The 12,218-nt window shown below is 52.3% G+C and overlaps 1 protein-coding gene across 1 annotated transcript; it reads right to left on the minus strand.

Annotated features, from left to right (window-relative positions):
• Positions 1–1,350: 1,350 nt before the first annotated feature.
• SOX7 (SRY-box transcription factor 7) lies at positions 1,351–8,443 on the minus strand. The gene is made up of 2 exons (XM_086703812.1): positions 8,003–8,443; positions 1,351–4,170 (listed from the first exon to the last, which is right to left on the minus strand). The coding sequence occupies exons 1-2, from the start codon at positions 8,238–8,240 to the stop codon at positions 3,248–3,250; spliced, it is 1,161 nt and encodes a 386-aa protein (XP_086559938.1). The 5' UTR covers positions 8,241–8,443; the 3' UTR covers positions 1,351–3,247.
• Positions 8,444–12,218: the final 3,775 nt, after the last annotated feature.

Consider the following 12,218-nt stretch of genomic DNA (forward strand, 5'->3'; position numbering starts at 1 on the left):
GTTCATTCTCTCTTTCTCTGGGCTGTGAGAGGCATGAACTGGACTACATGTAATTCCATGCCATGGTGAAGCGCTAAAAAAGGCATGAAGCCTCTAGCTATGAGACCATTTGGCAATGCTGCCAATGAACAAAGGTATCTATGAAGTCCTGGAACCCCAGCCTCCCCTAACTGAGCAGGGTGAGCTAAACTGCACCCCCTCCCACTGGGCCTCAGTGTCCCGGGCTGCACAAAGGGGTGGATGGGTGACAGGGCCTTACCTGAGATTGTGGATGAGAATTAGCTCATAAAACCTGCCATAAATCTCCCTACAGCTATAAAGTGCTATTAAAGTAATGACTATAGGGGCGCCTGGGTGGCGCAGTCGGTTAAGCCTCCGACTTCAGCCAGGTCACGATCTCGCGGTCCGTGAGTTCGAGCCCCGCGTCGGGCTCTGGGCTGAAAGCTCAGAGCCTAGAGCCTGTTTCCGATTCTGTGTCTCCCTCTCTCTCTGCCCCTCCCCCGTTCATGCTCTGTCTCTCTCTGTCCCAAAAATAAATAAACGTTGGAAAAAAAAAATTAAAAAAAAAAATAAAGTAATGACTATAGATTATGATCGGAATTGAAGGACAAACATATGCCCATTTGGGCCCTCCCAGAACCCACTTCTTGGCCCAGAGAGCCTGGGAGAACACGAGGCTGCCCTTGAGTTGAACAAGTTACAACTGCTTCCCCACGGAGAGGAGCCAGGCATGGTGACCCGCAAGGGGACTGAGTAATCATCCGTTTTTTTCCAGGCACTTCTTGGCTGGGATTTTAATCCTAAACCTCACAAGATGTTACATCCTCTAATTACCAATCTGAGTGCTTCTCTGCCTTCTCCACAACATTCCACTGGGTTTGGGGGAGGCTGTGGTGTCTTGTTATGCCACATCGATAAATGCATAGGAAAGAGGGAAGACTAGGTATTTTTCTAGATTATTTTGAAGAAGGAAAAAATGTAGCAGCCTTAAGGAAGCAAGTAATTGGGCAGAACTTACGTCCTATCTTGAGAGCGCCTGATAATCACCTCATTCCACTTTACAAGTGTGAAGTCATCCTGAGGAGAAAATTATTCTGCAGGTAGGTTATGAACTATCTTTTTCTTTCAAAGTGAATCATAACAATATTGTTTCCAACATGTCAAATTAGGCTTTATCTCTTCACCATAATTCATAAAATAAAATAAATCACCCCTACAAGATAATTAAAAAAAAAACCTTGATGTAGAAAATATTTTGACCAATACCATAAAGTAGAACTGGGCATAATATCTATGCCTCCCTTGAAAACCTTTTCTGTTCACAAAACTCTATTTCAAATGATAGCATGGTCATGGTACAAAAACATTTATTTAAATTAAATATTTTAGACAGATCAATATCTACAACCGTTCCAAAGCATGTGTAGTTCTTACTAAAAAAAAAGGGAGGGGGGGAACAGTTTAGCTTAACGTCTGTGATAATGTTTTACAAGATTATTAATATACATTCTGGACTGCACCAGCCAATCATATTGTCAATGATTTACTATTTATTACCAAATGTATATACAGCAATAGCATAAAGATTAATTATATCTTATAAGTAATTTTACAGTAGGACTCCTTGGAAGAAAACAAAGGATCTCTCAACAATATAAAATATAAGCTGAAAATAGGAGAATATATAAAACACTTACATATTTCATACAGGCAATAATAATATGCTGCAATTAAAAGACAGACAACTGTCTTCTTGCTTGTTGCTAGTTATGTTCCTTCAAAGGAGTTTTGAGAAAAGGATGAAAATGTTTTTGGGGTGGGGTCAGGGCTCAGAAACATTTTGTGGATCACAGTGCGTTTCTGTTCTTTGGGAAGTATAGTGAAGGAAATCGTTTTGAAGTGTTGGCTGAAGGTGTTACCAAGAACCAGCTGGCTGGTGAGGAGACCAAACTCCCACCGCAGCCATAGGAATCATGCTTAGGATTTTTAAATCAGGGGATCTTTGAATTCATGGCCAATTCAGGGGTGGAGGAAGAACAGTGAAGAAGAGAAAAAGAAATCCAGGAAAGGAAGAAGGGGACTCAGAGACAGAGAGAAGGAAATTCCTTTTGCACCTGCAGAGGGGGAGAGTATGATGAAATTTCGCTCAAGAAATCAACATATCTAGATTGGAGGTAAGTGACATTGCTCTGTAGGTTCCCAGCTCTTTGGGTCATTAGGAACAGGGAGTTGACAAGAAGTTGCCAACATCAACAAGAGTATCTGATTTAGGCTGCACAGACATGCATTTAAGGGTGTGCATGAAAGTGTGTGTGTTGTACGTGTCCCACAAACACTATATATTCAGGCTGTGTATATTCTCTTGAAATGTGTGTGTAATAAAAAATTATTTATCTTTCAAAATATGTTTAAAAAACAATAGCTTGAATTCAATCCTATTTTCGGTGACGCAGGCAACCCTAGTGGTTAATTTTCCAAATCAAGATGGGTGTTGTTTCTCAAGTCGGAGGAGTCCTTTTGAAAGACTGTGATCATTTTGAAAGGCAGTGCAAGCACAGAAAGCCACGTGTTCTTGGGCTATGCACACAGAATTATCACCAGGTTGGCCGTCAATGAACTTATTAAGTCAAACTTCGTTTTCCTTTTAATTAGCTTTGAAACAATCCTAGATCAGAAAACCTTGGAGCGGAAGCGGCCTTAGATATCAAGTCTGTGCCCCACTTCCTAGATTGGGGGGGGGGGGGGGGTGAGGGGCTGGAAGGGGAAGAGAGACGAGTGGGAACTAACCCTCCCAGGAAGAACTGGGACTGGAGCCGGGGTCGCCTGGATCCCAGCTCAGGGATCTCCTCACCGGGAGGACCCATAGATCAGGACGGCTGTGCCCCATGCGGCTGTGTCAGAAGTTGGAGATGTATGAAAGCCGCTGGGATTTCACACATTTGTTTACGTGACGGGGACCTGGAGAAGGAAAGGAAAATCTACCGGGAAACCATCTTCCAGCAACTAACTTGCCTTATTCCCCGGGTGCAGTCAATGAGAACCCATTTGAAGGAATACCCTCAAAATGCAGGCTGCCGGGAGTGAAGGGGCGCTCAGATCTGCAGAGCCCCGTTCTGCCCCGAGGACAGGTCAGACCTGCACACCCGGCGGCTGGAAGAAAGCTGCTAGCGCGGCGCCATCGGCTCTGCTCAGTGCGCGGGAAGGAGAGGGCTGCGGCGAGGCAGGGCTGGGCTGGCTGCCCCGGACTCTATGACACGCTGTAGCTGTTGTAGTACGTGGCCGTGGCATCAGCCAGTACGGAGATAAGGCTGGTCTCTGTGGGGCCTGTCGATGTCACCTGGGAGACCGGGGCATGCCCATTGAGAGCCACAGCCCCCGCAGCAGAGTCTGGGTGGCCAGGAGTGTTCAAGTACTGGTCGAACTCATTGCGATCCATGTCCCCCAGGAGTTCCACCTGGCTCAGCTGATCCAGGGCATCAAAACCGGGGTGCTCGGGAGGAGGGGAGAGCTGGCCCAGGTGGGCGTGGAGGTTGGAGTGGAGAGGGTGGTAGGTGGTAGGGGAGTAATAGGCAGGAGACGGGGGACAGGCGGGTACAGTGGACATCATAGAGACGCCTGGGGACTGGCCAAGGGCCAGGGAGCCCAGGGGGTGACCGCAGTGGAGGGGGTTGGGGGCGTACTCCGGTGAGTAAGGGGGCCCCGGCAGGTGGGGGATGCGGCGGGAGTGCGCATGCTCCTCCTGGCAGGGAGAGGAGAAGAAGGTCTGCTCCGGCTCCAGCACGTCCAGGGGCGACATTTCCGGGGGCGTGGGCAGCCCGTAGGGGTAGGTGTCCACGCTGCCAGGGGTGCCGCCGCCGCCAGCCGGCCCTTCGTGGTAGCAGCCCCGCAGGCTGGGCAGGGCGGAGCCCGCGGAGTACTCACCGCTGTCCTCCTTCTCTCCTAGCGCCCCCCGGCCGCCGCCCCGCTTCTCGGGCAGAGCGTTCTGGTCTCGGGAGAGGGAGCTCAGGAGGAAGCCTGCGTCCACGCGCTTGCAGAGGCGCTTGGCCTGCTTCTTCCTGCGAGGGCGGTACTTGTAGTTGGGGTAGTCCTGCATGTGCTGCAGGCGCAGCCGCTCCGCCTCGTCCACGTAGGGCCTCTTCTGGGACAGCGTCAGCGCCTTCCACGACTTTCCTGCTCACATAGGTCAGAGAAGGCCACTTTCAGCATCCGTGCGGCTTGGGGAGGCCGGCGCCCTTGTCCCAGGCACTCGTGCCTCCCAGCATCCACACTGACACATGCCCTCAGCCTCGGGCTCTCATCCCACCCGCGGGTTCCCCCACTCCACAAAGGACACAGAGGACACCGCGCCCCTCGTACCCCCTTCCTAGCACCCTACCACTGTGAGGCCAAGCCAATCTCTCCCGCTTGCATCCTACAAAACCACTCAAGTCAACAGCGGCCAACACATCATCTCTCCTATAAATGTGCACGATGTGGGATTCACAGTGAAGGACCCACCAGACCCCGGGGTCAGACACAGGATAAAAATATATAATGACTACATTGATTTGGGCTCTTTTTTACCCTTCGTGGACCAAGTCCACAAATCATTTGTGCATTTTAATGAAAACTCTCTGCCTTTGCTGATTATTGCTGCCTCTCAGGAAATAATGCTATATTTATTTATGGCATAAATTTCACATGTCTTCTTGTGAAGGAACTCAGGCTCAGTCAATCGTTTCACATATGTAAGTAAATTACAGGATCCCACTTAGGGTAACAGACCATTATCCCTCATATCTGAAGGTCAGTTATGACTCTGCCATATAAAGACCATGGCCAGAATGTTAGCATCTACCTGCAACATGCACATATACATGCATGCACAGGCACATGCACCCCCCTGTATGCACACACACACACAGTGCATGCACACATCTGTATGCACGGGCACACACACACACACACACACACACACACACACATGCATGCACAGGCACACAGGTGTGCCAGCACACACTCATGTCAAGGCCTCCTGCTACCTACTTAGTACCCTTGCACTATGGCAGGGGGCAGCTGCTCAGTCTTTGATTCTCTTTGCAGAAGCAAATTCTTTAACTTCCCTGGGACTCTATTTTTCGCACTATAAAATGTACTGTGATACTATCCAATGCAAAACTCTCTAAGAAGCATCCCATGCTTGTATCCCACAGATGCTAAAATGCTGGTTTCACTTGTATTTTCTATTCATCCTTATTCCCTTTTGTATCTTTTTGTAAATTGCTTTAGCACCTCTCTCATCTGTCTATATTCATTGCATATCCCTCTGGCTGCTGGTTTTCTGAAAGTCATTTCTGGACCCCTTAGATTGTTACCTCCTAGGGCGGACTTGGGATTCTGCAAATTTAAAAGTTCCCCACATGACTCTGATGTATCCTAAAGTTTGAGACCTACTGGTCCAGAGGGTAAGCATCCCCATCCCCACGCCCTGTAAGGAAAGGGGCCACATGTCCTGCCCCAAGCCCTCTGCACAGGGCCCAGTGCAGAGGTGTGTGTAACTGCTGCCTGGGTACCCGCACTGGCTGACTCTGGATGCCTGGCCCTCAAAGGCACTGGAGGATGACAACTGTTAAAGGCACTCTACCACTGGGATGAAAGTTTATAACTGTTGTGACAGAGTCATCAATTAATATAATTAGCTGTCACTTAAAAGGGCAACTTGAAAAGTGTGAGGAACTCTGGATTTGGGGTTGGTCAGCAGTTCACAGCCTGTGGCTGAGACTGCAAAGTTGTTGCAAGAGGCCCAAGATCCAGGCACACCCCACACCCTGTCTGTGGACTGACTATAAAATGGGACTCTATTCATAGTATACTGAAAATGGGTGCTACTGGGTGACATTTTTAATGTTGAAGATGGGAAAACTTACAGTCAAAAGAGTTGGGACTCTTTCCTAGGTCAGAAAGGAAAGGGCTGGGCAAGATCATAGAGTAGAAGTAGATCATCCTGCCACCCCCTTATTAACAAGTGTAGAAAGTCTGCATTTTAAAAATATGTTGGTTCCTCTTGCCCAGGGCCAGGGGCTGTGTGGTTAAGCAGGAAGGAATCAGTGTCTTTCCTGCAAAATGAACTATAACCTCTGGAAGTCTAAATGCAAATTGCCAACAGGCATCAGCTCGCTAGAGGCATTTGTCAGGCAGGTCTTTCTGCCTGCCCTTTCCCTGGGAGCAGGCAGCTTGGGTCGCAGAAGGTTCCCCAGCCTGAGTTCCTCTCCCACCTCTGGTCTGGGCCACAACAGAAACCTCACTCTGTCGTGGTCACAAGAGCTTCACTTCAGCAAGAGGCACAGTGCCTGGGCCCACTGAAAAAATGTGGAGAGGTCCACAAAAAAAAGTGTTTTCATTTCTTTAGAAACCTGGAGAAAAAGGGGTGCCTGGGTGGCTCGATCGGTTAAGTGTCGGACCCTTGATTTCAGCTCAGGTCATGGTCTCATGGTTCCTTAGTTCGAGTTCAGTATCAGTTCTGGAGGTCAAGCCCAGTATCTGGCTCTGCTCTGACAGTGGGGAACCTGCTTGGGACTCTCTCTGTCTCCCCCTCTCTCTGCCCCTCCCCCACTCACACTGTGTGTGTGTCTCTCTCTTAAAATAAATAAATAAACTTAAAAAAAAGAAATCTGAAGAAACAAATGAACTTTTAGATAAATACTTTACTGTTGTGTGTATTAATATGTTTGTCTTTATGCCACCGGAGGATGAAATATAATTTTAAATATTTTTATGAAGAAAGCGGCTCATGGAGACACTGACCCACCAGTGTGTCCTAAACACATCTAGCCAGGGGGCTGGGCCATGGGTAGCAGGCTTTTTGAAACCAGCTGCTTTGAATGGACGCCTGGACTGCAGGAGGGACCCTCTCTGCGGACCAGCAGGTTTAGCCAGCAGGAAGATGGGTGTCAGCCCTCACCGCCACAGTTCTGAGCTCTAGAGGGAAAAGGAAAAAAAGGCTCAGTTCTGGGCAGGGTGGGGTTGGGGAGGGTCAGGGCAGCCTACGGTGACCCCTACTGTCCCTTCTCTCAGGTCCTGGCGCCCACTGTGCCTATGAAATGCTTTGAAAGGTTTCCACCACTTAAAATGAATAAAAATAAATCGAAAGGCAAAAAGGTTAGGAGTAGAGCAGCAGAGCGGAGCTGAAAGTGCTCAGCTCCAGACGTGGGAGAGAAGAAGCCCTGAGGAAACCCGACTGGAACTCGGGTTTTTCGGATGTGACCTAACATCCTTTCTCTGGGCTCCCCCGGTCTGGCGTGTCCCTGTCCCCAGTCCGACTGCCCCTGCTGGGACTGCGCAGCAGCCCTGGGAAATTGGCGGGCCCCGGGACAGACCTCGCTGGCGGCCCTGAGCATCCCAATCAAATTATCTACGCTCCTGCGATTGAGAAATACATGATCGAATCGAGTCTCTGCGTACTTTTCGCTCTTGGTTTAAAAATTAAGTTAAAGAAGGGCTGAGTTCCCACAAGCTCTCTCTTCACGAATATTCGTTAATAATAGTTACAACCACCTTCCGTGATTATGCCAGTGGTAAAGTGAAGGGGATGGTGGGTTTCCCGCTTCGGCAGTCCCAGCAAACACCGGTTCCACCCGGCCTCCTCTGCGTTTCGGTTCCAACCCGTCCGTGCGCGCGGGTCTCCGCTATTCCCTGGGACCCCAAATTCTGCTCCTGTTACCGCCAGTGGGCTTCCTGGCCCACCCTAGTGGGCCGCGCGGTTTCACTTTGGGCCTCGTCGAGGTGTCCCTGCTCTGAATCCCGGGCACTGCGCGCACACCCACGCTCGCACAGATGCCCAACCTCGCCCGCACAGACAGCGCCCGCGCTCCCCGCGCATACCCACTCGCGGGCTCCTACCCACGCTCCGCAAGCTCGAGGGCCCCCCGCCCTGCCCGCAGCCGCGAGCCTCCGGCCGCCCCCGCCCGAGCCCCCAAGTCTGCCGACCTCCCGGGGCGCCCCGCCCGCCGGCTTGCTTACTCACCCAGCATCTTGCTGAGCTCGGCGTTATGCAGGTCCGGGTTCTGCACGGCCAGACGTTTCCTCTCGTCCTTGGCCCACACCATGAAGGCGTTCATGGGCCTCCGGATGCGGCTCTCCGAGCCCTTGTCCCCCGGAGGGCGGGGGGCGGCCGGTGGAGACAGCCCATCCGACAGCTCGGCTTCCAGGGCCGGGCACTCGAGCCCCTCGGGCCACGGGTAAGCTCCCAACAGCGAGGCCATGGCCGCACGGGGGGTCCCCTCGTTTCGCCTCGCCGGGCAGGCGCTGACCTGGCCCTCGCACGGGTCGGGCGTCCAACTTGGCTGGCAGCCGCGGCCCGTCCCCTTATTTATCAGCTTCGGGCGGTCGCGTCCTCCAATGACTCTCAAAGGCGGCGCGGCCCCTCCCTCCGTCTCGGCGCGGGCCCACTCCCAGCGTCCAGGGCCACCGCGTCCCCGCTCCGACCTGCCAGGAGGGGGAGATGGGAGGGAGGGCCACTTCCCGGCGCCCTCCCCGGCCCGCCCCTCTGCCTCCAGAGTCCCTCCTGGGAATCCTTGCCTGGACGCCCCCAGGAACGCCTCTCGTCCCGCCCGCTCCGGGTGCAGGTGTCGCAGAGCCGGGAGGCTGGCGCCCCCCCGCAGTCACCTCGCCCCGGACCGGGAGCCAGACTCCAGCCCCTTGTCCCGACTCTCGATGGCCTCCCGGAGCCAGGCTCCACCAACTCCTCTGGCGCTTGGCATCCCAGGAAGAACCGAAGCCAAACAGGTTTCGCTGGTCAGGGCCAGGCGCGAGAGACATTGACCATGAGTCCTCCCAGAGCAGCCCGTGAACTGTTCTTGTGAGAACATTTCTACTCTTGTTCTAAAACGACCCAGGCTTCACCAACCTCGCCCCCAGCCAACTTTGTCGGCCAGAGCCTGCAAGGGTTGGGTCTGCACTCTGCATGGGATTCTATGCAGCGCTCATCAAGGACCTCCTCGACGCCCGAGACTCCCTGGCTGTCCGGAGGGCTTGTCTGCGTTCTCAGTTCCCCTTTATTCACTCCGCCACTAAGGTCTCTTCTTTAACACCCTTAGTCTCACAACACCCTTGTCTCCGATGTCCGCAAGGTCTCCAGCCCCTCCTCTCTAGCTTTTCCCTCAGGGAATTTTCTTCTGGTTGTATTTTCTCTTTTCTCCGTCCTGCTCCTTAGAATGGTTGTCCTGGCCCTCCCCTCCCGCATTCCCCTATGACTTTCTGAGTTCTTCTCTTGACACCCCAGAGATAGGCCACTGGTTCTGGGCTTGAGCTCAACTCCGAGGGTTGAAGTATGGGAGCTTGGCAGTCTCTCCAAGATGCCAGATGCCTGCCCCCTGCCCCAGAGGACAGCTCTTTCCATACCCAGCTTCGTGTGGGCAGGGCCATCCTGCTGGCTCTTACTTCAGCTCCCGCACACAGTAGGCACTCAGGAACTGCCGAATAAGTGAATGAATAAGTGAGTGAGTAAATAAGGCTTAGACACACCTTACTGTATAAAATGCGGCAATCATAAAGCTTGATCAGATCCTGGAATTCAATCTACAAATATTTACAGAGCCCTATCCCTGTTCAGGGCTTAGCAGAGGTGACCCTGAAAGGAGGTAGCATTGTCGTGGGAGGACAGTGGGAGGACCTTGAGGTCTGAGTCAGGACCTGTATTCAGTGTTTGATCACTTAATGTGTGACTCTGGGCAAGTCAGGTATCTCTCTAGGCCTTTTTTCCTAAATCTAAAATGAGAACGATGATAAGACTTGAACTAACAGGGTTGTTGTGAAGATTTGGTGAGATAATATATGTGAAAAGTTAAGTTCTACATGTTGCTTGATGTTAATATAACTCTAGACGTAAAGCCCTGTAAATTCTAGGACCAAATTCAGTGTCCTAGTGAGCACTGAATTCACAGGTGCCTTATGTGCAACGCGTGCTCCTGGACGGGCCCCACGAACCCCAAGGCAAGTGGATAGAGAAATGCAACTTCTCCGTGTTTAAGTCCCGGTTTTAATCTATAGAGCCCAGGATAATTTTTATCCCAGAACGGGCCTCTCCTTTTTGGGCAGAATCCAGGAGCAGCAAGCTAGGCCCATGTGCTCCACCAGCTACTCTCACGGCCAGTGTGGTCAGCAAAGGGAGCAGGGCGCGGTGCTGGCTGGAAAGTGGGTGACCAGCAGCTGGGAGAGCATCCTGGAACCCAAGGTGGAGCACCGGGGCTGGCTGGCGCCAGAGGCAGAGCAAGGAGCGGGGGAGAAGGCGGGGTGCGGAGAGAATGTGTCCACGGTCTAGGCGGACTTCCCTACCCCGGTAAGCCTAGGTCATTTCCCGTGTTGGACCCCTCTGCCAGAAATTCCTCAAGAAAAAATCCCCAGGCCAGAATACTCTAAGAGCCGTGGGGAGCTAGGGCAGCGCCAGGCCCGGGGAGGGCAGCTCGTTGGGGAAAGGGGGTAAGGAGAAGGGATCTCATCTGGGGTACTTGAGCTGCAGTCGTGGACTCTGGAAGAATTAGGCTTCCACCCTTTGTAAGCCCGCAGCCGCTGCTGGGCGCAGACTGTGCTCCGCCGGGTCAGCGGCCTCTAGTGGACAGCGCCCCCTTGCCGGCCGAGGGCGTTCCCACTCCCGCCCCCCAGCCTCTGGCGCGCTGACAGCTGGAGCTGAGCGTGCACGCAGTGGGGCAGCGCCCAGGCACCAGGTTAGGAAGAGGCGCGGGCCCCAGGTAGCACAGAGCGGTCAAATTGGATTCCTGATACCTTTGGCAAAATTGGAGAAAACAGTAAGGGCGGGCACAGAGAGATACAAGTTGTGATTGTTGTTTCCAGTCGTTTAATTTCTTGCATTTTGTCTGGAGGGAGCGCGGGAGACCAAGTTCCCCAGAACCTGGGCATTAACTGCCGCATGGCTAGCACGGGCACCGCCCTCCGCGTGTGAGCTATCTGCTCACGGGAACCTGAGCTCTTTTGTTCGCTCCATACCTTCACATCTTAATTTGTACGCACGTATTGATTCACCTGGGTAACTTTATGGGAAGGTGCCCTGGTGCAGGCGGTGCTAAGGGATGCAGGTCCCTGTGACCCCTCTGCCTTTCTGGTCACTGCGACCTTCGGTCCTCCAGAACTCCGTGTAGACCTCAAGCATCGCCAAAGCCCAGGGCTCGGAGGGCTGAGCCGGAGAGCCAAGGCGGGCGCCCTATATCCGCCAGGCATCCCCGACACCTGCTCTGGCCCGCGGTGGGGGGCGGAGGGGGCAAGGCGAGGCCAGTTGTTGGTCCAGAGGCTGAGGCTCATCGGTAGAGGCTCCGCTCAGTGAATCTGCAAGGAGCCTCCAGCAGAGACAACGGGATGGGATGGGGGTTTCAGCAGAAATCGAAGAGCAGAGAGTTCCACCAGCAGTCTGTGTGTGACGACACACAGGGACACAGTGGACACTGTGCGAGTACCACGCAGCAGACCTGTCGGGACACAAACCAAGTGTTCCTTTTCCTGTGTGTATTGCGTGAACTGTGCTCTCTGCTCACTCAAAAGACTTTTGCTTTCTTTCTTTCCTTTTCTTTTTCCCTTCCTACTTCTGTGCTTCCCTTCCTCCCTTCTTCCCCTTCTTAATCCTCTCCTCCCCCCTCCCCTTTTCCCTTTCTCTGCCCTCTTTCCCATGTCTTTCTTTAGCTCTGTAATTCCTTGAACTTGGGTTTCCAGAAACACAGAACCTAAAAGTCTGAAACCCCGAGCGTAAATTGCTGCAACTTACTAGCTGTGTCATGAGAATTCATTTACTTGATCTCAGCCTCGATTTCTTCATCTGTAAAATGCGGATCAAATCAGGATTACTGATATAGTATTTGTGAAATCACCTCCTATACTTTAAAGAATTGTGAAATGTTACAATAAATGGATGACATTTTAAATGAAATTAATTGGGCTGGGCCTTCCAAACTTTCCCCTCAGGTTTTCCTTAATTGCTTCCAAATCTATGAATTTTGGTTACTCTAGGAGAAGGAGAAGGTGGGGGGATCAGGTACACATTCCCTGCTCTGACCCGCAGCTCTGGCACCAGAGCTCTGCCCCTGGACCAAGCATAGCCCTGGGCTGGTGAAGCCACAGCCACCAGCTTTCATCTCTGCAGTGGTTTTGTGTGTGTGTGTTGCTGGTGCTCTTTGTCCCTCACACCAGGCTGGGGGTTGAAATTATCATCACCACCATCATCTTTGCTCACACTA

This window comes from Puma concolor, chromosome B1 (assembly GCF_028749965.1).
Source record: "Puma concolor isolate L17-30 chromosome B1, mPumCon1.1.hap2, whole genome shotgun sequence".
In the NCBI taxonomy this organism is placed as follows: Eukaryota; Metazoa; Chordata; class Mammalia; order Carnivora; family Felidae; genus Puma; species Puma concolor.